Consider the following 24,377-nt stretch of genomic DNA (forward strand, 5'->3'; position numbering starts at 1 on the left):
ACCTGAGATGCTATGGTCACACAAGAGTTGGATTAACCCAAAGCACTTCAAACAATTTACAGGGTGATAGCCAATGTTGTCCAGCTAAGTCAGAGTCAGAGTAGATCTACTAAAAGCGACGAACTTCCATTGATTTCAGTGGGTCAGCTCTACGACTTTGTTGATTATCACCCACTATTAATCTGTGCAAAATTGTTGGATAAGGGAACAATTTCTGACACATATGGATACATGAGCCTTACTTTCAGGGTTATGGGTTCAAACCCCACATTGGGTGAAAGATTCCTTCATTACAGAGGGTTGGACTAGATGACCCTCAGGGTCAAAACTCTACAATTCTGTGATTAAAGAATCACAGAACAGGACATGATGCTATGAGTGGAGTCAAAGATATCTGCAACCTAAATCAGGACATTAAATAAAATAACAGGCATAAGATAGTCAGCAGGAATTCTGCTTACTTGCAGAGAGAAAATAAACCACACATTTGCAGCAATGAATATTAGTCAGGCCACGTAAGTTTCCATCATCAGGATATCAGCTGCAACACTTATATTTGAACCTCTTGTAATATGACATGTCATTTCTTACCACACTTGTGGTGCCTGGCTAGTACTCATTTCTAAAGACTCACACTACACGATGCATCTTCCATGAAAGAAAACTGACATCATGCTGGCCAAAAACAGATTTACTGTTGACTTGTTCAGTTTTGAGGCTTCTGTTGTCCTTAACAGAGATTTCTTTCAAGTTCCTTTTATGTTTAATCCAAACTGGAGAAACTTCTACACTGGCAACACTGTATTGTAGATCTGATTCAGCAGATCTCAGTTGCTCAGCTGTGACTGAATCAAAATGATTTGTTTAGGTAGACCAATTTGATACTGTATTTCACATGACCTTATAAAGAGTTGGGTATTTTCTTTTTCTTATCTCCTTTCTTCCTATACAGTTTAATTCTGCTTTTTGAGAAATTGAAGAGTTTAGGGCCCAGCACATACTACTTCTGCAAAAACCTCCTGTCTGCACAGATTAATAGCACAAGCCACAGGGAAATGAAATGCAATATTTATTGATCTAAAGCACTGGAAGGAACACAGCAGTTTCTTAGAAATCAATTACTTTTGAATTCTGTCACAAGTTATCCAAAACAAAAATATGTATTAATCCTAAAAGTATGGGCTGTAGAGTCATACCTCGGGTTGAATGCGCTTTGGGTTGAGCGCATTTGAGTTGCGCTCTGCGGCAACCCGGAAGTAACGGAGCGCGTTACTTTTGGGTTTCGCCGCTTGCGCAGACGCTCAAAATGACATCACGCGCATGCGCAGAAGTGACGAAAAGTGACGCGTGTGAGCACAGACATGCCGTCGCTAGTTACGTTTGCTTCTAGATGCGAACGGGTCTCCAGAACGGATCCCGTTCGTATCTAGAGGTACCACTGTATTCACAAAACTGCTTCTACAATGAGGCTTTCCCACACTCATTCCTTTATCCAGAAAAGCCAATGCCATGTAGGAAGGGTTTAGGTGATGGAAGGGGTTTCAGGCTACACTCCTACGCACACCCCATTGAACACAGTGGATGATGCCCAACAAAGCCACACTTAAGTCCATGGATTCCAGTGAGTCTATTCTGAGTACAGTGGTACCTCGGGTTAAATACTTAATTTGTTCCGGAGGGCTGTTCTTAACCTGAAACTGTTCAGCCACACAATTTCTGTTCTCATCCTGAAGCAAAGTTCTTAACCCGAGGTAATATTTCTGGGTTAGTGGAGTCTGTAACCTGAAGCGTATGCAACCTGAAGCGTATGTAACCCGAGGTACCGCTGTATAACTAAGGATGCATGCTGAGAGTAAGCCCCGTTGAATTCAAGAGGACTTGCTTCTGAGTGGACATACCTGGAACTGGTTTATCAGAGGAAATCTCTCTCTCTCTCTCTCTCTCTCTCTCTCTCTCTCTCTCTTTTCTGAGTGAACTGAAGTGCCTTCCATTGGTGCAAGCCACTCCTTAGATCCAAGCCAATGTATCTTTTAAGCAAAAGCTGTGATACTGTTTCTAACGTAGCAAGACTCTTTGTTAACTTTGTTAAAGCCTTGTTGAACATTTCTAGAAATAAAAATAAATAAATAAATGCTTTGAGCTTGCTAGGAGCATTTGTATATTGGTAACAATACTATTCATCTGCAGCTAAATAACATTTCCCCGCAAAATCCTGTAAACAACATATGGCCATGATTCCTTTTGGATTGTTTAATTGTTTTCCTCCAGGGAAACTAAATTTAGCTTAGCAACTGTGCCTAAGTATCAATAGAACAATGTTTGGTGTGACTTAACAGTAGTATAATGTTGAAAACTGGTGCAAAACCCACTTCAACCACAATTCATTTAGTGCCCATATAGTCATATGAGTCTTTTTTTACTCTGCAAACCACATCAGAATGAATACAAAGGAAGAAATTTGCAAGGTTAGGCTCTTCACTAGCCTAATTAGCTTGTCAGTTCTTTGTCTGAGTGTGCTTTTTGCCTGCCTGTGCATTCTAAAGGCTCCCCGAAGTGACTTATTGCTGTGGGAATTAAAAAAAGTGAATCCAATTAATCCCAGCAAAAAAAGTCAATAAGCAGAATATGCAGAAAACACATTACTCAAGCAGTGGTGTAATGATCTCCCCCAAATGCTCTTGGCATGTCAAGAACTACAAAAGATTTTTTTTTTTAAATCCCACTTCGTATGAAAACAAAATACTCTCCTGAAACACACACACACACACACACACACACACACACGTGTATTACTATAATAGTATTTGCTACATATTGTTATTATGTGATGGGAAAAATATAATGAAGACTGGGCTATATAGAATCATAGAATTGTAGAGCTGGAAGGGACCATGAGGGTCATCTAGTCCAACCCCCTGCAAAGCAGGAATCTCTTGCCCAATGTGGGGTTCACACTCACAACCCAGAGAGTCTCATGCTCAACTGGCTGAACTATCCAGGTGTGATGCTAGTGGAAATTCATAAATTTGCCACATTTTAACAATAGCAGTCACATTTTTTCCAAAAATTGGTGCCTTACCTATTTTGTGCATGGTAGGTTCGTTCTGAAATTAACTGAAATGAACATACTTCTATTACAGCAGTTTAAAATTAAAATGAACTATCTGTTAAATCAAATGGCTGCCTACTAGCTACATTAAAAAATTGTATTCATAATGGATTTTCCTGAAAATTTTTATCAAACAGTTGAATTAAGTTCCTTGTATTGGTAAGCAACTCTGACATAATTAGCTATAACTATCTATCTATCATCTATCTATCTATCTATCTATCTATCTATCTATCTATCATCTATATGTGTAAAGTAGTATGTTTCAAGGATAAAGCAACATGAACACACTTTCATTATCAGAAGGGCTTCCTCTTGTTGCTGCTTTTCATCATTTATATTCAATTTTTGGTCACCACCTTGCTATTGTTTGCATCCCATGGTGTTGCCCTCTGATACAACAGCTAAAGTCTTATACAACTTAGATGCACATTTCCTTTTGCTGATTGATAATTCGTTCTGTGATTTATTAACATACTGACTTCCTAAATGTTTTTTTGACAGGACAAATCTGCAGTAATGAAGAACCCTGCTACTTCTGCCTCCAGGATTATCTTATTTCTGTTGATATTGGTACAGAGGAGCAAAGGTAAATGTAAAGAGGCAGCGTCAAGGCCGGAGATCAATCTGAATGTCAAATACCAACTTCCTAATTTCACTGCAGAAACCCCGATACAAAATATAGTTCTATACAAGCACAACATCTATGGGGGAGCGGTCAATAAAATCTATGTCTTCAATGAAAGCCTTCACAACATATTTGAGTACAAGACTGGGCCCGTTCTGGAGAACCCAGATTGTGCTCCCTGTAAAGAATGTAAGCCTAAAGTAAACCAATCTGATAACATCTGGAAGGATAACATCAACATGGCTCTATTCCTAGAAACATACTATGAAGGCCAGCTCATCAGTTGTGGCAGCGTTGCAAAAGGAACTTGTCAGCGCCATGTCATTCATCCTGATAATCCTGCTGACATTGGAAGGGAGGTCTACTGCATGTATTCTAAAAGGATGGATGAGGAATCAGACCAGTGTCCTGACTGTGTTGTAAGCCCTTTAGGAACCAAAGTTCTGGTAACAGAGAAGGAAAGATTTGTGTACTTCTATGTTGGAAATACTATCAATAATTCATCTCGGCAGGACCATTCGCTGCATTCGCTATCTGTTCGGAGATTAAAAGAAACCCTAGACGGTTTTGAGTTTCTCACTGCTTACTCTTACATTGATGTACTTCCAGAATTCAGAAATTCCTACCCTATTAAGTACATCCATGCATTTGAAAAAGACCACTTTGTGTACTTCCTCACTGTCCAGAGAGAATCTATAGATTCTCAGGCTTTTCACACAAGGATCATACGGTTCTGCTCTTTTGAGTCCGTGTTGCATTCATACATGGAAATGCCTCTTGAGTGCATTTATACTGAGAAACGGAGGAAGAGGTCAACCAAGCGGTCGAATGAGGTATTAAATCTCTTGCAGGCTGCTTATGTTGGTAAACCAGGTGCAGACTTAGCCTCGGAAATGCGAATCGATGTCAACCAAGATATTCTTTATGGCGTATTTGCTCAAAGTAAACCAGACTCTGCGGAACCAACTCATAAATCTGCTGTCTGTGCAATCTCCATCAAAACCATCGACGAGTTCTTTGGCAAGATTGTAGACCAACAAAACATGAAATGTCTTCAGCATCTGTACAGAAAGGACAGCAAGTACTGCTTGAGCAGGGTAAGTGAGCATGGTACTAATTAGTTACTTAAATTGGCTAATTATCCCACCCATCCCTAGTCTCATTTATATTGTGCATTCCATTATTCAGTGCATAGACCCATTGATTTCCATTGTTAGTAGTGTGTGGGGGTTTTTAGGGCTTCCATTTTTTTGGCTGATGTCCAGGGACAATTATTTCAAATTGTTTAAGTTGTCTGTCTAAATAAATAACAATTAGTGCTGGTCACTACCAGAGATGATTCATCTTTGTAAGAAGCGGTTCCTGTAAATTGAATATAGAGGTCACTGGAGAGGCTTAAGAGGATACAGCATCTATTAGAAATAAAGATCCCTTGAAAAGCCTGGATTCATTGAAGACAAGCACTTACTTTGCACTGGACCGCTATGTATTTGTTAAATTTTTATTCAACCTTTCTACTGAAATAGGCTTCAGGGTGGTTTTAAAATACAAAAATTAAAACACTATTAAATAGCGATGACAAACCTGAATCCATTAAGGCAGTGGTGGCCAAACTTGCCCCTCCAGCTGTTTTCTGGGACTACAATTCCCATCATCCCTGATCACTGCTCCTGTTAGCTAGGGATGATGGGAGTTGTAGTCCTCAGACAGTTGGAGGGCCAGGTTTGGCCATCACTTCATTAAGGCAAATAAGTGAAACCAAAGCTACTAGTAGGAAAACAGTTCTGGCCATTTGATGTTAACTGCTGTTAGAAAAGAACAGACTTGGTCAGTGGTCTAAAACATGGCAATCATAGCTCCAAGCAAATTTGCCTGAGAGAGCACCACTGCTGCGGCACCAGTTCAGAAAAGGTTTTCTCTCCAGAGCAGCCAGCCTAACCACTGAAAGGAAACACATCTGGAGCAGGGCCTTGGATGTGAGTGTGTCTGTATATGGGCAGTTGGGAGAAGGCAATTCTTCAGAAACCCTAGCTCCAAACAATCTATGATTTTACAGTTCAAAAATAATCACTGTAAATGGCTTATTATTCTCTTACTATTTTGTATAAGCGCCACATATTTTCTTTTATGTTTGTATGATTTTTGTGCTTCATTTTAATGGGTCTGCGGCTGTATAATGAAATTTGATTGATTTTGATGGCTTTACCAGTCAAAAAGAGTTCTTTAAAGAGGCATGTTCATCACATCCACTTTTCTGTGGCCCAGCAAACATTTAAGCTCTGAAGCAATGCACCCAGTTACAAACTTGCAGTTTGTAACTGCATGCTTGTGCATGCTTCCTTCAGAAGTGGCACTGTGTTCAATGGGGCTTACACCCTAGTAAGCGTGCCTAGGAGTGTAGCCTTAAATTTTCACTGGCATAAGCCTTGGCAACATTACCTCATTCCTCTGCAGCTGCCAGCACTGCCAACGTAGTGATGTAGTATTTTTCATGTTGATGTCATCCCACACCTTAAAGGCTCAACTTGTCTTTGTGTGTACATTTTATAAGTTCAATGCAAACTTCTCTCTTTTTTTTGAACAAATACTCAAATTTTCCCAAATATTTCATGGAGAATTTATGTGTTGCATATCTGTCTGCAGCAGTTCAATATCCAGAAAAATATATTGCAGACCACTTTACAATTGGGATGCGGGTGGCGCTGTGGGTAAAACCTCAGCGCCTAGGGCTTGCCGATCATATGGTCGGCGGTTCAAATCCCCGAGGCGGGGTGAGTTCCCGTCGTTCGGTCCCAGTTCCTGCCCACCTAGCAGTTCGAAAGCTCCCCTAAGTGCAAGTAGATAAATAGGTACCGCATTATAGCGGGAAGGTAAACGGCGTTTCCGTGCGCTGCGCTGGTGCCGGCTCGCCAGAGCAGCTTCGTCATGCTGGCCACGTGACCCAGAAGTGTCTCTGGACGGCGCTGGCTTCCAGCATCTTAAGCGAGATGAGCACGCAACCCCAGAGTCAGACACGACTGGCCCATACGGGCAGGGGTACCTTTACCTTTTTACTTTACAGTTACCTGAGCAATCAGAAATTCTCGCTGTTGCAACATCAGTTTTCTAGATAGGAGGAAGAACTTTGTGTTTAGGAATCTGGTTGTTTAGTTAACATCAGGTGGTGTGTGAGAATTAGATCAGTGAAAGTTCAAGTTGACGAAAGGCTTAACCACCTTTTTTCACAACATAACTTCCTGGTGTTGGGCTACTAATTTAGTTTAAAACAAAACTTGCAGGAGCTAATAAGCATTCCTGAGTTTAACAGGATTTCACAGAAAAGACTGTATTCTGACACCAGCCTTTTGCACAATATAGATAAATTGCATAGTTTTGTTTGTTAGATTGACAACATGGTGTTCAGGAAGATTCAGCAACTTCTATCAAAATAATACCAATACTTCCTGTACCCCACCGCTCAGCCCTCATTATTGCAGCTCTAAGAAATTAATATTGTAGCCTCTCTCCATCATAGAAGTACCTGAAATAAGGGACTTTAGCACTGTATAAAAACTTTCTGCACATTATTTTTGCAGCTTTTCAAGTACATGCTTGTTTAATCGAATAGTTAGTTGCAGGCACTGGAGAGAGAGAGTGTGTGTGTCCAAGTCCAATAGGCAAGGAAATCTCACCAGTTCACTTCTGCAAATGGATATGTTTCACAGAACTGTCCCCACAGAATGTAAATTGGATTATGGAAAAATGAGCTCTGTTCATTATTTGTGTGTTCTGAGCTCTAAGGCTCAGAAAAAGTGAAAAGCAAGCAACAAGCTTTGCATTAGAAAACAATATATGGATGCTTTTGTTGATTTTTGCTGGAAAAAACCATTAGCTATCAGCTTGTCTAAGAATGTGCTTAGGACACAAAACTAGGCTTTTTAGAAAGTCCTCTCTAGAGATTACTAATACCAATCTAAGACAATTTAAAATAAAGTGTTTTCATTCATTTTTCAAACTTACCAGCTTAATCAAAAACCTGGTATGCCCAAAGTACTTTAATTTAAGGTCAGTCTCACTGAGAATGAATGGATTAAACTGAAGCTCTTCAGCTAAAGTTATTTGTGGCTTTCACCTGGTGGCCCCTAAAATGTGCTATAAAAATATGTATTCTTTGCACTTCTCAGGAATATTTGTAATGTGGCGATTGTAAATTGCTTAGATGGGTTATTGCAATCAAGCAGTATATAGATTTTGTTAAATAACATAAGTAAATAAAATATTGCATAGTCACCTCTTGCCCTTTCCCTCTGGTATTTGGCACAAAATTCTTCTTCATCTTGAAGTTTAATTTCCTTTACTCATTTTTCATTCTAGAAAGAAGTGTTTAGAACAGTTTTCTTCCATAGCAACATATTAGTGTTTGGCCTCTCCTTTTTCTTTAAATCTGGGTGTTGTTTTAAAATCTTTTAACTCTTTCAGATCAATTTAATAGTATTCCCCACCAAAGTATTTCATTAAAATATTGATGAAATCATTGGCCAGTTTCAACTTATCAGGAAAATGTTGCTTGCTTGAGTATACTTTCCAGATTCTGCCAGTGTTTTGCATATGAATATATCAGGGAAGCTGATGGCTTGGTTACCTGAGCAAAATGCACAATTTCAATAAATGCCATAAGATATGAAACCAGTGAGCAGGCTTTTGATGAATAACACTGATAAGATGAAGGAGGAAATAAAATGAATATATGCTCCTAGTAGTAATTGGGGGAAAATGTGTGTATTTATTTTTCCTGATTTTTACCTCAGAGAAACAAGTGTTGTAAATACTTTTTATTAGAAATCTTAGGAACAAATGCATTGCGGGTTTTCTGAAATCTAACTCATTAAACACCTTCATGCTAAATTGTTGCTAACTTACAGGTCTTGGGATACTTAACTACTGCTTTGTATAGAGTGGGTCTATAGTCCCTATGTTGCATTGTGCATAGTATTTGTTGGAACAAATCCCTGGAGCTGATTGCTATGAAGTGGGCTTTGCAAAAAACAACAACCCCACTCTTGCCTTCGGTTGTTTGTCATTGTTGCAGTTCCTGCTGCATCACCCTCTCGGCTCAGCACCCAGTGCAGGACCACTTGCATCCCCTAAATCTGCCTCTGCCCCAACAAATGCAGTCAGAACATTGCTGTGTGCTCAGGTTGAAGCCTACTTAGAAGCAGTGAAGGCAGCAAAAAGGTACAGTGGTACCTCGGGTTAAGAAGTTTGCTTCAGGATGAGAACAGAAATCGTGTGGCAGCGGCGTGGCAGCAGCGGGAGGCCCCATTAGCTAAAGTGGTACCTCAGGTTAAGAACAGTTTCAGGTTAAGAACTGACCTCCAGAATGAATTAAGTTCTTAACCCGAGGTACCACTGTATTTATTTTTCACCTTCATTGTGTCTTCTGCATCAGTGAAGCTTTTTAGGTGTTTCAGGGCCTTTTACACATTGGCCCAAGGGAGGTACCATGGATATGATTGATGCTTTTTTAGGAGGAGGAGCAGTGAGAAGCCTTCACTAGACCTGGAATATCTCAGTAATTCTATACTGGTGTCAAATGATGGCAGCCAACCATTTCTCTTGGCTGTTCAGAAACCGCTTCCGATTGGCTGCAGGAGCTTCCTGCATTCAAGCCGAAGCCGTGTTGGACATTTGGCTTCCGTAAAAAGTTCGAAAACCGGAACACTTACCGGTATTTCCGAGTTTTCGGGGTTCAGGAGCTGATTTGTTCAACAACTAAGCTGTTCATGAACCAAGGTAAGACAGTAGTCCAAAAGGGCTTACCTGCATGCTGAGCTAGCTCCCCTGTCAGTGAAGTTCAAGGTTCAACATTAACTCAAAACAACAATACATCTACAATCAATAATACAGCAACACACAACATTTCACGACATGTGAACTACGGTATATAACAATACTGCCACCAGACATTTGAAATCCATTAAAAACAGACATTAGATTTTGAGATTATGCTCTTTGTTGTAAACACTAGTTTTAGTCTACCAAGAACACTTTTCTATGCAGTCCCTATCAATTTCAGTGGGAACATAAGTGGGAGAAATACTCTTTAGGTTGGATCATTAAGGGGCCACAACCCTTGGTGGAATATTTTTGGGAGGGGGCACTGCAGTGGGGAGGCAGGGTGGAAAAATTAGCTTCTGCCACTCCTGTTATGTATACTTAGTTCTGGATCCAGTCTACTGATTTTGCTCTTTTGCTAGTTCTTATTTTAACTTCAGTAGGAAGAGGACAAAGATTCAAACAATACCGGGGAAAGGTTAAAAAAACAAAACCACCTTTTGTTTCATTGATACTAGAACATGGTTAGCAAACAACCCTGGAAGCTTCTGAATAATTTCTCTGGCGTTTTATTTGCCACACTCCTGGTGGGGAAATGAATACAGTGGACTGGGCACAGATTCAATTTTAGTCATTTTCAGCATGAAGTAGTCAGATTGAGGATGCTAGGTCTTGCAGTTTTATCCAGGACAAAACAGCTGAAATATTTCAAGACATGTGGCATAAACTATAATTCAAAAAACAGTGACAAAACCCACTATCCAAAGCACCTAGAAGAACTTTTATCTTACTTACTTTTTGCCACACTCTATCATTCTGCCATTGCATGATAAACTGGTCACTATCAATGTCAAATGAAGATGCAAATAGAGAAAGAAAAGATTTAGGAGTGTGAAATGAAGGCAAGAGGCCCCCGAAAATGAAATCAAGAGAGACAGTGAAATAAACACACAGTGATATTTCTTTACAAAAGATGATAGATGAGGGGAATTGAGTTATGCTTATTTTGTAATGGGAGAAAATAATTACAGCCTTCCACCAGGAAACCACAAAGACATTTATTGATCTGTTGTCCCCTAGATATGTCTAGTAATATTTAATAAAATAGAGACAAATAACTGCTTCAAAGCTCTGTAACTATAATCTCTTTTTTTAGTACAATTTTTTGGCAGGATTAAAAGTATCACTTCTCTTGATTGTGAGTAGCTATGTGACTTGTTTTAAACAGACACTCACCTTAAGTAAACGGATTGAACATTACAAATAGATACAAAATATACTACTTTTGAGTAAATACATATTATTTCCCCCATTTTTTTCATGCTTTTGCAGCATTGCACAAAACAGTACGACACAAAGTTTCAAAATAAATGTGTTTTTATCTCAAAACAAATGGAACAAAAGAATATAACTGAACTGGTTATGTTGTTGTTTAGTCGTTTAGTCATGTCTGACTCTTTGTGACCCCATGGACCAGAGCACGCCAGGCACTCCTGTCTTCCACTGCCTCCCGCAGTTTGGTCAGACTCATGCTGGTAGCTTCGAGAACACTGTCCAACCATCTTATCCTCTGTCGCACCCTTCTCCTTGTGCCCTCAATCTTTCTCAACATCAGGGTCTTTTCCAGGGAGTCTTCTCTTCTCATGAGGTGGCCAAAGTACTGGAGTCTCAGCTTCAGGATCTGTCCTTCCAGTGAGCGCTCAGGGCTGATTTCCTTCAGAATGGAGAGGTTTGATCTTCTTGCAGTCCATGGGACTCTCAAGAATCTCCTCCAGCACCAGAATTCAAAAGCATCACTTCTTTGGCAATCAGCCTTCTTTATAGTCCAGCTCTCACTTCCATACATCACTACTGGGAAAATACTGGTTATATGTCAAATTTATTGTGTGCAAGGAACAGCAATAGTAATAGGGACGGCATCATCATTAGTTTTTGTTCTTCATTTGTGAAAAACTCCCTCAGGAGGTTTGGACTCTTCTTCATTGGAGGTTTTTAAACAGAGGTAGGATAGTCATCTGTCATGGATGCTTTAGCTGAGTTCCCTGCATAGCAGGGGGTTGGACCAGATGACCCTGGGGGTCCCTTCTGACTCTATGACTCTGACACAGTTGTAGTCTGGTTTGTTAGGTTGACTGGTGGGTGTAAGAAGTGTGGTTGGTACTACCTGGCTGCAAGCAACTTGTAAGCACTTACAATTGCTGTATGCCTTAGAGATTAACTTTGTTTTCTGTGCCTTCTGCTTCCCTTAGCCGGAATCTGCCAAAATACCAGAAATGAGCATGCAGCAACATATTCTAACATGCTGTGATCTGCATACTAATTTTGCCAAATGAGTTATGTGAGGCTTGAAAATCTCCGCATTCTGTAGCAGTTGGGCCTGTATGTATGTGTGGGAAAGCAGAATTGCTTCCCCACCTGTCTCCCCCCCCCCATGTTGCAGTAGCCTCACATGTTAGTGAAACACATGAAAGGAGCCAACTTGTAGAGCTCCCCCAACCAATGAATGCCAGAGACCTGCCAGTTGCATAAAGGATCTGTATGCCAATAGCTCTTTCATGCATTCTATCAAATACTATTGTTGTCTAAGCTACAATTTAAATATTTCCAGAAATTTGTATTGATAAAAGCACTTGTTTGATCCTAAGTACTACCTCACATAAGGGACGCGGGTGGTGCTGTGATCTAAACTACAGAGTCTAGGGCTTGCCGATCAGAAGGTCGGCGGTTCAAATCCCCGCGACAGGGTGAGCTCCCGTTGTTCAGTCCCTGCTCCTGCCAACCTAGCAGTTCGAAAGCACATCAAAGTGCAAGTAGATAAATAGGTATTGCTCTGGCGGAAAGGTAAGCGGCATTTCCATGCGCTGCTCTGGTTCGCCAGAAGTGGCTTAGTTATGCTGGCCACATGACCCGGAAGCTGTACACCGGCTCCCTCAGCCAGTAAAGCGAGATGAACACCACAACCCCAGAGTCCTCCGCAACTGGACCTAACTGTCAGGGGTCCCTTTACCTTTACAACCTCACATAAATACTTTTAGATTTTATAACAGCTAGCAGCTTTTATGCTTGTGCTGTCTTGAAGCTTAATGCAAAGGAAATGGACAAAATACAAAGATTGCATGGATGCATTATATGTGTATCTGAATCAATACTATTTACTTAGTGCTAATGTACTAACCAGATTACAAGAACTGATGCAGTGGTAATCAATACCAAAAGTGAATAATACCATGAATGATCTCCGAAAAGGAAATGTGCGATGTTTTTAATTTGTATTAGCTAATTACATCAACATTTGTCTCTTTTTACGTTACGTAATGCACCACTAGCATAATCGTTCCCCACCCTCGCTTTATCCGTAAATTAGAATTGGAGTTTCTGGAAATGTAGAATGCTAAATTCATAGCTAATGTTTCTTATTACTGCTATTTCTTTTGACTTTTGAACAATTGTTTCCATTGATTTGAATGACTTTGGATGTCTGATATTTAGATATCTACTGAAATAGGGGCCAGCATTTTCCAGGCACTCCTATTGATTTGATATAAACGTAAATGTTCATAGATTTCATCCTATGTAGTATAGTGGTTAGAATGTTGGATTGGGACATAGAGACCTGGATTCAAATCTCTGCTTGGCCACAAAACTCTCTGAGTAACCTTGGGCTGAGAGTTGCTGACTAGCCCAAGGTACCTCAAATCTGGGGGGAGAAGAGAGGAAGTCCATTTCACAGGTGGAAGCCCTTGTACTACTGGGACAACATTGTTGGATACAACCTGTCAGTTAAGCTTGCCAATATATATATAGGGGGGGAGGTTCATACAACTTTTCTTTATCACAATATAAAATATATGCTATTAAGCCAACAGGTCGAATTTGTGCAGGCCACGTTACTTAGGATAAAAATTTGTAGCTGTTTTCATCAGGTTCAAATATACCCAAATACCACCTATAGTATACAAATCCAAATGCATCCAAAATTACAAACTGCATTGAATATCATAACCCCCCCCCCAACAACTATGGATTGATCACCAGTAGAAAGTCGATTTCAGCAAAGTGTCAAACTCAAGTTTCTGTAACTAACTGAAATGTCAGATTCTAGCTTAAATCTATGATGGGAGTTAGTCCTCCCATTATAGCTATATGATAGGTACAGTTTGTGCACTGCCTGTTCCATGTGATCCGTTTTGATTACTGCAGTCTGAGATCATAGACAAGCTGTCTGAAGAGGGCAGCCACCTCTTGCCCCTTGACCATCTTGACTTCCTAAAGCTAGCTATAAAGGATTGACTGGGTGTGTCCACAGAGTGATTAGTGATTCATTGGAGGAGGGCGAGTTACCATGTCTACCTTGAAAGAGGAGGTCGTGGTCATGCACCCCCTCCTTAAGAGGGCCTCCCTAGACCTGGATGTGTGTGAATCAACTATTGCCCAGTTGCAAACATCCCTTTATGGGGCAATGTGCTCAATATGGTATTGTTGGTCCAGCTTCAGGCAAGCTTGGTGGAGGTTAACTATCTGGATCCATATCAGTCCAACTTTAGGTCTGGTCATAACACTAAAGCTACCTTTGATGACATGCAATGGGAGAGACAAGGAGGGAGTGTGACTCTGCTCATGTTCATTAACGTCTCAGTGGCTTTTGATACTTTTTCATATATTTATTAATTGTTAAATTTATATGCCACCCTTCATTCAAGGATACAATCATATCCTTCTGCAGTGACTCAAGGATGGAGGCATAGTACTTCAGCGGTTCTGTTCCTACCTCCAGATCTGTTTCCGGAAAGTAACAATACTGCTTTGATATGTTTTGCAATTGGGTGGTATATAAATACTTATATAAATAAACAAATGACTTGGGCCCCAAATATCTGAGAGATCGTCACCTCTTTCCCTACATACTCTCTCAGAGCTTAGAATCAGCAGAGAGAGCACACTTGGTTGTTCCACCACAGCTCCACAAGTGTTTGGTTTTTTTTAAAAAACAAAAGACCCACATCATGGTACAGAGCTACTCCAACTAGCCACAAATTACTGTATGAGCAAGCAAGATACAATTTGACTTCACACTAAGTTCGGACATGGATTAAATAATTGCCTAAACCTCATCGCATTCCAATTCTGATGTACATCAGATACATCCCCCCCAGCGAATGAGTCACAAATAGACTTTGTACTTTCACTCATGTACATGGAAGAAAGTTGAAATGCCCAGTCACATACCAATAGGGCTCTTGCTGAGCTACAATATTTGTGAGATTTGTCACTGGAATCTGGCGTCAGGTTTATGAGCATTTAATCCAGAGATAATGACATTTTTCCATATTGTCAGCCAAGTAAATAGTAATTTAGTGAGTTAGAGGTGTGGCGAGGCAAGCTAAACTATGTCCTTAAGAGTTAAAGTCAGAGGTGCCTCTTAAAAATTTACTAACACAGTTATCCAGATTGGCTATCCAGTTATCTCAGACATAGGCAAACACGGCCCTCCAGATGTTTTGGGACTACAACTCCCATCATCCCTGACCATTGGTTCTGTTAGTTAGGGGTGATGGGAGTTGTAGTCCCAAAACATCTGGAGGGCCGAGTTTGCCTAAGCCTGGGCTACCTGATAAGATTATACAGTATATAAATAAATTTTTAGCCTTTAGGAGTTAGAGATAGCTGCATTAAAAAAAATATGTGTTTTTTTAATGATGTTTTTCTCTATTGAGATTTCTAATAATTTCCAAGAAAGAAAACAGTAATAATAATATGTAGAGTCACAGAACTGTGGGGTTGAAAGTGACCCCAAGGATCATCTAGTACAAACTCCTGCAATTCAGGAATCACAGCTAAATAATTCCTGGCAGATGGCCACCCACCCTCTGTTTAAAAACCTCCAGTGACGGAGAGTCCAGTACTTTCCCAGGTAGTCCGTTCCATTGTTGAACAGCTCTTGCCGTCTCTCTATACCAATGTTAAATATTATTAAATCTCAAGGGTTCTGTGCCTTAGTTTCCTTTTTCGATCTTGTTGTTAGAAATCTTACTATAGCATGTAAGCATAGCGCTTGAACATTTTTGTGTGCAACTTGCCTTTGTATTTCAGTAATGAGAAATGTAGCAGGAGGAAGTTAAAAGTGGTTGAACCCAAAATAATAGGTAACAATATGTCTTAGTCCAATACACAATGTTGCTGAATGCAAAAACTATTGCAAAAATATAGCAAATAGTTTGATAGATTTATCTCTAGCCTCCTGATGATCTGATGTCACCTTGCACTCTTGACAAGGTGAAGTAAGGTTGATGGAAATTAACATTTTAAAAAATTGATTTAAAAATGACAACATTTTTATTATCCTTATTTTGGTTTGTTATTTAAAGGCCTTTTGCAGAAATCAAAGGACACATCTCTGTGAGATGAGTCATGACATAATCTACCTTTAATTTTTTCAAAAAACCCTTAAAGTTAATGTTAAACAATGAAGAAAAAAACAGCAAAGTATTGATTCTAGAAGACAGCCATATGTTATTGTGTCTATTCTCACTGCGTATTGCTCCATTTAATATTATGCAATAGAAACCTACAATAAGCCATATTAAATTGCTTATTGACATCTAAATGGCCCATATTTATTATCTGATATAGAAGATGAAGTATCAATAGTAACTGAATTTTCAGTTGACAGATTATCATTGAATTGTCAATACAACATAGATATGCTGTTTCTCTAAGTACATTGTACTGGGAGCAATTCCCCAGAAAAGGAATACATGCATTTTCTCTCAATGAATTAGAAGATTTAAAATGAACAATCTATTTTTGGTAATAGTTATGACGATACAAAACTGCATTGGCAAGTATAAATTTTAAACAATGGGACACCAAAATATTCTCAGCCTAATTAAATTTATTTAGTTTCTCTATCTATTTTTGCCTCTTGGGACCCTAAGACCCTCTGAGTTTCATATAATTTAAAGTATAATAGACATGTACAAATAATACATTTGAATATGTTATTGCTACAGAAGGGAATTGGACTTGCCAGGCAATACTGTAATATAGCAGTTCATATAGCCCAATATGTAATTGCTCCATATTCAACACGTTATGTTATGTGTTTCTTGAGTCAACTAAACCCTCATCCAAGCCACACTTTCATGTAAATCAGTCTTCAGCTTTATTGAGAACACAACCTGAACAGCTAACACTCATACACTCAGATGATCAAATACTTATATACAGTGGTGCCTCGGGTTAAGAACTTAATTCACTCCAGAGGTCCATTCTTAACCTGAAATGGTTCTTAACCTGAGGCGTGCTTTCGCTAATGGGGCCTCTTGCTTCCACTGCGCCGCAGGCGCGTGATTTCCGTTCTTATCCTGGGGTAAAGTTCTTAACCTGGAGCAACCACTTCCTGGTTAGTGGAGTTTGTAACCTGAAGCGTCTGGAACCTGAAGCATCTGTAACCCAAGGTACCACTGTATTACAGAAGGTCAAATGGAACCAAAGGGACTAAGGTAAAACTAATGGGTTGGAAGACAATGCAAGGCTGCAACTCAACATGACAAAGAACAAGTCCAGAGGTGTTTGAGAGAAATCTGGCCTAAACAGAATTTTAAAAATTTACCTAGGAGCAGCTGATCAAAGGCTAACTGCCATCAAGGCCTGATCCCCTACCGCCAGATCTACAGAGGAAAATTAAAGCAGTTCAAAATGCAGAGACAAGTTTAGTTAGGGCCCAACAGTAATAATTATTAGAAACTGTGTGAACAACGCACCATTCTTACAGCATTTTTGCCTGGGCTGAAGGATTTCAGGTGACAAAAGTAACACCTTTTCTCCTTTAAAAGCAAATGTCTAGGTCTAATGACATCATTTGCCATCTGCAGACATTTTCTAATAAGAAGCCATAGAAACCACACTTTCATTTAAAAAAAAAATTAAAGGTAAATAAAACCATCAGTGTTAGTTTTTTTTAATCTGCCAGGGGTAAGGTGTGCATAAACTTCTCCATGGGGTGTGTGAATGCAAAATACTTCAGTTTAAGCAGAAAATGGTATATTGGAAATGACAGGATGAAAATAAAATGAGAATGAGAATAAATGTAATTGGTGTAAACAGGGGTCAACAAACTTTTTCAGCAGGAGGCCAGTCCACTGTCCCTCAGACCTTGTCGGGGGCCGGACTATATATTTTTTTGGGGGGGGGGGAATGAACGAATTCCTATGCTCCACAAATAACCCACAGATATATTTTAAATAAAAGGACACATTCTACTCATGTAAAAACACGCTGATTCCTGGAGCATCTGCGGGCCAGATTTAGAAGGCAATTGGGCCGGATCCGGCCCCCGAGCCTTAGTTTGCCTACCCATGGTGTAAGAGATGCTTCTGTAATAAAAAAAATCCTTTTCTTGTTTTGCGTACTTATTGTATATAGTATGATGATGCAAAGATGTAATAAAACAGTTGCCAACTTTTATAGTGGCTTTTTCTTTCTGGCAATGGGGTTGTGTGTACATCTCCTGTGTCACTTGCTGAACATGTTTCTACTTTCCTTACAGACATTTTCGAGAAACACCACCTATTGTGGAGCACAGGATGATGAATATCGGGTGGAGGTTACAATACCTTTGCAGCGGGTTGACTTATTTGACGAGCAGTTCAGCACAGTCTTGTTGACATCTATATCTGTCTTCACCCAAGGGGTGCTTACCATAGCAAATCTAGGCACGTCTGAAGGCCGCTTCATTCAGGTAAGGAATATTGATTGTGATTTTTCCTTCTCACTTGAACTTCACCCTGTGCAGTAAGGGTCGAGGGATGGAAGGGAAAGGAGGGAAGCTTCACTTTACTGGGAATGAAAGACAATGTAAATGAATGTCAAAAGAATATATAGATATAGTTTAAATGGGAATTAGAAGAAAACGAAGTGGAATAAAATCTTGATGCTAAGGTTTCTGAGTTGCTTTCTCTGACACCTTGATCTCCCTCCATGTTAGATTTGTTCCCTAGGGTTATGTTAGAATATCTACAATTAGCAAAACTGATGGGATCAGTTAGAGGAATATTGAAACAAAAAACAACTAGAGAATGGATAATATTTAAGAATTATGTAAAACTTTATTGTACAAATAACTCCATATTAGCAGAAATTGAGTGATATTTGTAAAGAAAAAGATCAAAGGAATGTATACAAAGCAGAAAGAAATGATATTATACAATGCAAACCTGTGTAAAGAAGAATGTTATATCAAACAGTATAATGGGAAGGATGGGAAGGATTGTGCTGATGTGTACTTTTACTATGTAAATAACTTTGTCTCTTTTTTTAAAAAAATGTTTTTTTGTTTCTTATCTTTGTTACTTCATTTTTCTTTATAAATTTTCTATTTTCTATAATTTTCTCTTTTTTAAAACCTGTTAAGAGATAGTACATAATGTTTGTATAGACATGCAAATCTTTTAATCAATAAAGAATTTATTTGTTCCCTAGGGTTATTACATTGAGTGGAATCATTGATGCATCTAGCCTTGTAGTGGCTGTACTCCCCCAATGCTTTAACTCAGTGTTTCCCAAACTTGGGTCTCCAGCTGTTTTTGGACTGCAGCTCCCATCATCCCTGACCACCGGTTCTGCTAGCTAGGGATGATGGGAATTGTAGTCCAAATACAGCTGGAGACCCAAGTTTGGGAAACACTGCTTTAACTGGAGATGTTGGGAATGCTGTTCAGCTGTTTTAATCTGCTACTGCTATTATGTATGTTTTTCTTTTTCCTTCTCTTAAGTCTTTCTCACTCAATTTATAACCAGTAATTCATTTGGTATAGGGTGATGACTTTATTTTGTCTGTATTGTTTATATCGTTATTATCATCATCTACTCCAGTGCTTCTCAAGCTATCTGATGTTGAACCAGTAGTCTTCTCACCCCACACCCACCCATGTGTCAGGAATCAGTAGCATATTTGGTCCCTAAATAAACCCACTCAGCCTGTGCTGTGGTGGAGCTGCTATGGAGAAACAGCCAATAGAGACCACCACCTTGCATAGCACTGATCTGTTCATTTAAGCAGCCAGTGCTCCTGCCTTTGCTGCTGGATCATAAAGCAGCCTCAGTATCTCCTTAGTGCTGGAAGGGCCCTCTCTGCTGATCTCAGCACCCAAGAGAGTCTTTAGGGAAGGAGATGGTCTTTCAGATATTTCTGACCTGTCTTCCCCCCCCCCCAAAAAAAACATTCTATGATGGTACTCGCTTATTTCATGCAAATGTCTAGGCCAGTAGCAAAAGAGAGCTTGAATTTCATTTTCAGAGTTTCTGAAACCTTTAGGTGAGGAAAATAGCAAAGGGCTGGCTATAAGGAAAATGTTAGTAACAGCAAAATCATTTCTTCTTGCAAGTTCCTCTTAGCCTTCTGCAAATTTTTGTGCTTCAACATAGAGTGTTTTTGATAGGAGTACAAATAGTTAGATGTTTCTGCTTTATAATGGCTTTATTATTCATTCATTTCTTATGCCAGATCATTTCACTCAGCATTTTGCCCCCCATCACATGAAACATTAAAAAAAAATCGAGGACAATGCTTCCAAAGCACGTTTCCTTTTGTAAGGCCAGCCAAGGGAGCAAAAGGAATGTGATTGTATAAAATACATTGTGCCATTAGTAGAAATAGTCATATCCCCTGAATTAGGCTGGGTTGAGTTACAGAGCAAGTTATCTTTAATATCGTATTGCAGTAACCCACAAAGCCTCCCCCCTTTCTTCTCATTGCGCAGCCCAAGAGCTGACACGTTCAACAGTACAGAACACATGGCCTGCCTTTAATGCCTAGTAACAACATATACATTAAAATGCTGTTAATATATACATTTCCTTAAAATATCTTCTTTTCGAAAGGAGTTGGAGAGTTGCAGAAATGTTGTGTTTCCAGAATATACAGCAAATTTAGAATGCAAGGGCTATTTAAATTAGTTTCCTCTTTTAATTATGCAAATAGTTGCCTGGGAAATAGTGTCAAGCATGTTTGTTATCAAAATCCCTAAGGTTTAGCAGATGAGAAGGGAGAAGGGAGGTTTCCACAATGATTAGAATGTCTTTAAATTTCCTGGGATGGAGCATTGCCTTACATCAGATTATTAGAACAGTTACATCACTGAACAAATCTAATGTCCCATCACTCAGTTTAGAAACTCATAAATGCTTGGCATCATCTGGCCAAAGCGAAGTGTTTTGAAATTTCGTTTTATGTGGCTAGCAGGTAGAAAGGAGTGCTTCTTTGCTTCTGAACAGCAGGAAATGAGGCAACCGAACCAATATAGTTATTGGAAACAATGGTTGTGTACAAAGTTCAGCCAAAATTCACAGAACTCCATGTTTAAGTTTCCTTTGGGTAGAGTAATCCCAAGCCCTTGCTGGTAACATAATGGAGTGGTATAGCCACTGACAAGATACACAACTCTACCACTTGCTCTGGCCAGGTCAGAAGGTGAGGGACTAGGGGTGGGATGCACTTTTGCGATGCTAGCTCCCTGGTTGGCTAAATGTAAAGGTCCAGATCAGTCTCCTTGCATCATGTAAATATACCTCAACAATCATCCCCAGTGAACAACCTGGCTGCTGAATTCTGCGCCAGCTGAAGTTTCCAAACTGTATTCAGAGGCAGCCCTATGTATACTACATTGCAGTAATCTAACCTGTAGGTTACCAGAACATAGACAATAGTAGTTAGGTGAGCCCTGTCCAGATAGGGGGTGATATGTAGTTCAGATAGCACATAGTTTAATGATTATAATCAAATATGTGACAATCCATTGGGCTACAGTGAGACTGCCCTTCCCCCCCAAATCTAATCCACCCCCTGTTCACTCCATCAGAATACCTAGAAAGCGGCTTTTGAAAAATAATAACAGTATTTAGTTGCTGTATTTTTGCATTGTTTTAAAACCTGCTTTTAGTTGTTTTGTTGTTGTAGGTCTGTAAATTGCCTTGAGATTTATATGAAGGGCAATTCATGAATTAATAAAATAATAAATACATAATATTTGCATAGAAAAATAGTGAGAGCATGGTCATGGAAATTCAAACAGACCATGATATAATATGTAAGTGGCTTTGGCCATGGCCCCAAAGAATATTACATATTTACTGCTCCCACCGCTCCCTGCAAATCAGGCAGATTGGACGAAGATTAATGCATTTGTTTGGAGCAAAACAAAAACAACTTGGGTTCTGTCTCTTACTGTTTTTCTATATTGGTCCTGAGGGCTTGTATACAGCAATGAAACACACACTGAGCTACTACTGAACAGGTATCCTTTTCAATTACTGTCTTCTAGTTTATTTTGAAGATCAAACCACTTTATCAGCTGAGAAGAAAGTGTAGAGTTTATCATCCTAACTACTTCAGGCAATTAAGTATTAGACTTGGAAATGGATTTTGTCTTTAGAGTGCAGATAAAAATCTTAGTCTTTCCCCCTCTTTTAAAGAGAGTAATGATATGGGGAGAAGGGAATAATCTTCTTGTAATGGAGAACTTGCAGCCCAGTCAAACACATTGTTTTGGCTACACCAAAGTGTTAAACTTTGTGTTGGTCCCTGAATATCCTTGATTTCAGAGTTCATTAAATATTGTTGAGTTTCTGTTACAAAACAGACTGCTAATAATTTTTTTTCCTGCTAAGACAGCTGTCACGCATGAGAAAAGAAAGAAAAATGGCTTTACTTCCTCTGAAAGCTGGATGACAATCTCTCTGCAAGTTTTTCTCCTCCCCCCCCCCCAACCAAGAGTTTGCAGCTGTTTCTGCCTCTTACTGTTGTGACTGTTTTTGATGTGTGGCTGGGAATGCAGCCTTTAACTACAGCTGTTGGGTGCAAAGTGAATTGGGTATTTCTCAGCAGTGGTTTGGTTAGAAAGAATGATGCTGTCACAACTAGCAATATTGTGGACATAAAGCTATATTATCAGTGGGTGAAAGTTGGGCATGGTTTATGGAAGTTATAGAAATATGATGACTTGCACCAGAAATAGACACATTGAACCCTTTTTCCAGCTGGTTAGTCTGATACAAAAATTCCCACAATAAGCCAGGCTACATTTGAGGGCACAAAGAGAAGGGGACGACAGAGGACGAGATGGTTGGATAAGTGTTCTCGAAGCTACCAACATGAGTTTGACTAAACTGCGGGAAGCAGTGGAAGACAGGAGTGCCTGGCATGCTCTGGTCCATGGGGTCACGAAGAGTCAGACATGACAAAATGACTAAACAACAACAACATTAGGCCACTAACCCACGCTTTATAAACCATGGTTTATAAACCTGTTTAACAGTGTTAAACATAGCCATGTACTTTATTTCCACCATGTTCAGGTTTTATCATGGAGATCTTGAGTTGCATGAAACCAAGAGTTCCCTGTTATGTCTGAACTGAGGGACCCCAGTTAATGTCGATCAGATACTGTACTACAACCTTGTTCTGTTAACCAACATTAAGCCATGGTTCCCCAGTTTGGATATAACCGGAAACTCTGAATTAATGCTAACTCTGCCAAACCTGGCATACCATGGAAGAAGAGGAGGAGAAAGGGAAGAGCAAGTGTCCGTGGTACTCACTATGGCTTCATAAACCAGAATCTATTTTTTACAAGTTTATACACAATTTAGTGCTGTCAATCTTGGGGAGCCAGTGTGGTGTAATGGTTAGAGTGTTGGACTAGGACTTAGGAAACTAGGGTTCAAGTCCCTACTTGGGCAGGGAGCTCACTGGTTGACCTTGGACCAGTTGCTGCCTCTTAACCTAACGTACCTCACAGGGATGTTGTGAGGAGGGGGGGAAACCATGTGTACCACCTCGAACTCCTTGGAGAAAAAGGTGGGATAGAAATGCAGCAGCAGCAACAATAATAATACAAACTAATATCACTGGCCTTTGCATACTGATACAAGGGTATTAATGTCATCAGAAGTTCCCACTGATGGAAGCTTCTTCTGGATCAAAGAGCCTTGCTTCTACTGAGTGGGCAGTACTGGATTCAACCCAGTGGTGGCGGTGGCAAAGTTGGTTCAAGTAAGTGGGGTATTGAGCAATCCAAGAGGTTTAAGGGTATGTGGTAGGGAAACCAAGTGATTCTTTTGAGATAATTCCTTGTTAAAATAGAAAAGGTGAGAGTCTCCAAAGTGCATCTATTATACTATATCTCTATGTCTCTATCTATATATAATTATTTATTATTTTATTTTTTAAACATAAAATATACCAACATTGCAATAACAAGTCATATACTTTTGCTCTGCCGAGCTCATGACTTCCCTCCATCCCTTCAACTGGTTTTTTATTTCCAAATAGATTGTATGCACACTTTAACTGTCAGTTTCTGTCCTTCTTTATACTTAAAGTCCTCTCTTCTCCATGGTCAGATACTATTTTTACATTTCGTTGCAAGATTTATTTCAATCCTGCTAGTGTCTTCACATTTATACAATAATCATTCAAATACCAAATTAATTTACTCCAGTCTCTTTGGAATTTCTGGTCGCCTTGGTCCTACCAGTCAGCTTGGCCAACTCCGCATAGTCCATCATCTTCATCTGCCACTCCTCAATTGTTGGTGATTCCTGTAATTTCCACCTTTGGGTGCCCGCCCTGTGGAACGCCCTCCCATCAGATGTCAAGGAAATAAGCAGCTATCCTATTTTTAAAAGACATCTGAAGGCAGCCCTATTTAGGGAAGTTTTTAATATTTAATACTGTATAGTTTTTAACACTCGATTGGGAGCCGCCCAGAGTGGCTGGGGAAACTCAGCCAGATGGGCGGGGTATAAAAATAAATTATTATTATATTA

The 24,377-nt window shown here is 39.6% G+C and overlaps 1 protein-coding gene across 1 annotated transcript in view; it reads left to right on the forward strand.

Annotated features, from left to right (window-relative positions):
* Positions 1 to 24,377, forward strand: part of MET (MET proto-oncogene, receptor tyrosine kinase) — a gene marked incomplete at its 3' end in the record, with an annotated part of 87,080 nt that overhangs the window by 20,651 nt on the left and 42,052 nt on the right. Inside the window, exons 2-3 of the mRNA XM_083464309.1 lie at positions 3,614 to 4,834; positions 18,100 to 18,291. Of these exons, the coding sequence (XP_083320435.1) occupies positions 3,629 to 4,834; positions 18,100 to 18,291 (1,398 nt within the window). The 5' untranslated portion in view covers positions 3,614 to 3,628. The remainder of the gene's footprint in view (positions 1 to 3,613; positions 4,835 to 18,099; positions 18,292 to 24,377) is intronic.

This window comes from Podarcis liolepis (genome assembly GCF_965112155.1).
Source record: "Podarcis liolepis genome assembly, chromosome: 10".
NCBI classification, from domain to species: domain Eukaryota; kingdom Metazoa; phylum Chordata; class Lepidosauria; order Squamata; family Lacertidae; genus Podarcis; species Podarcis liolepis.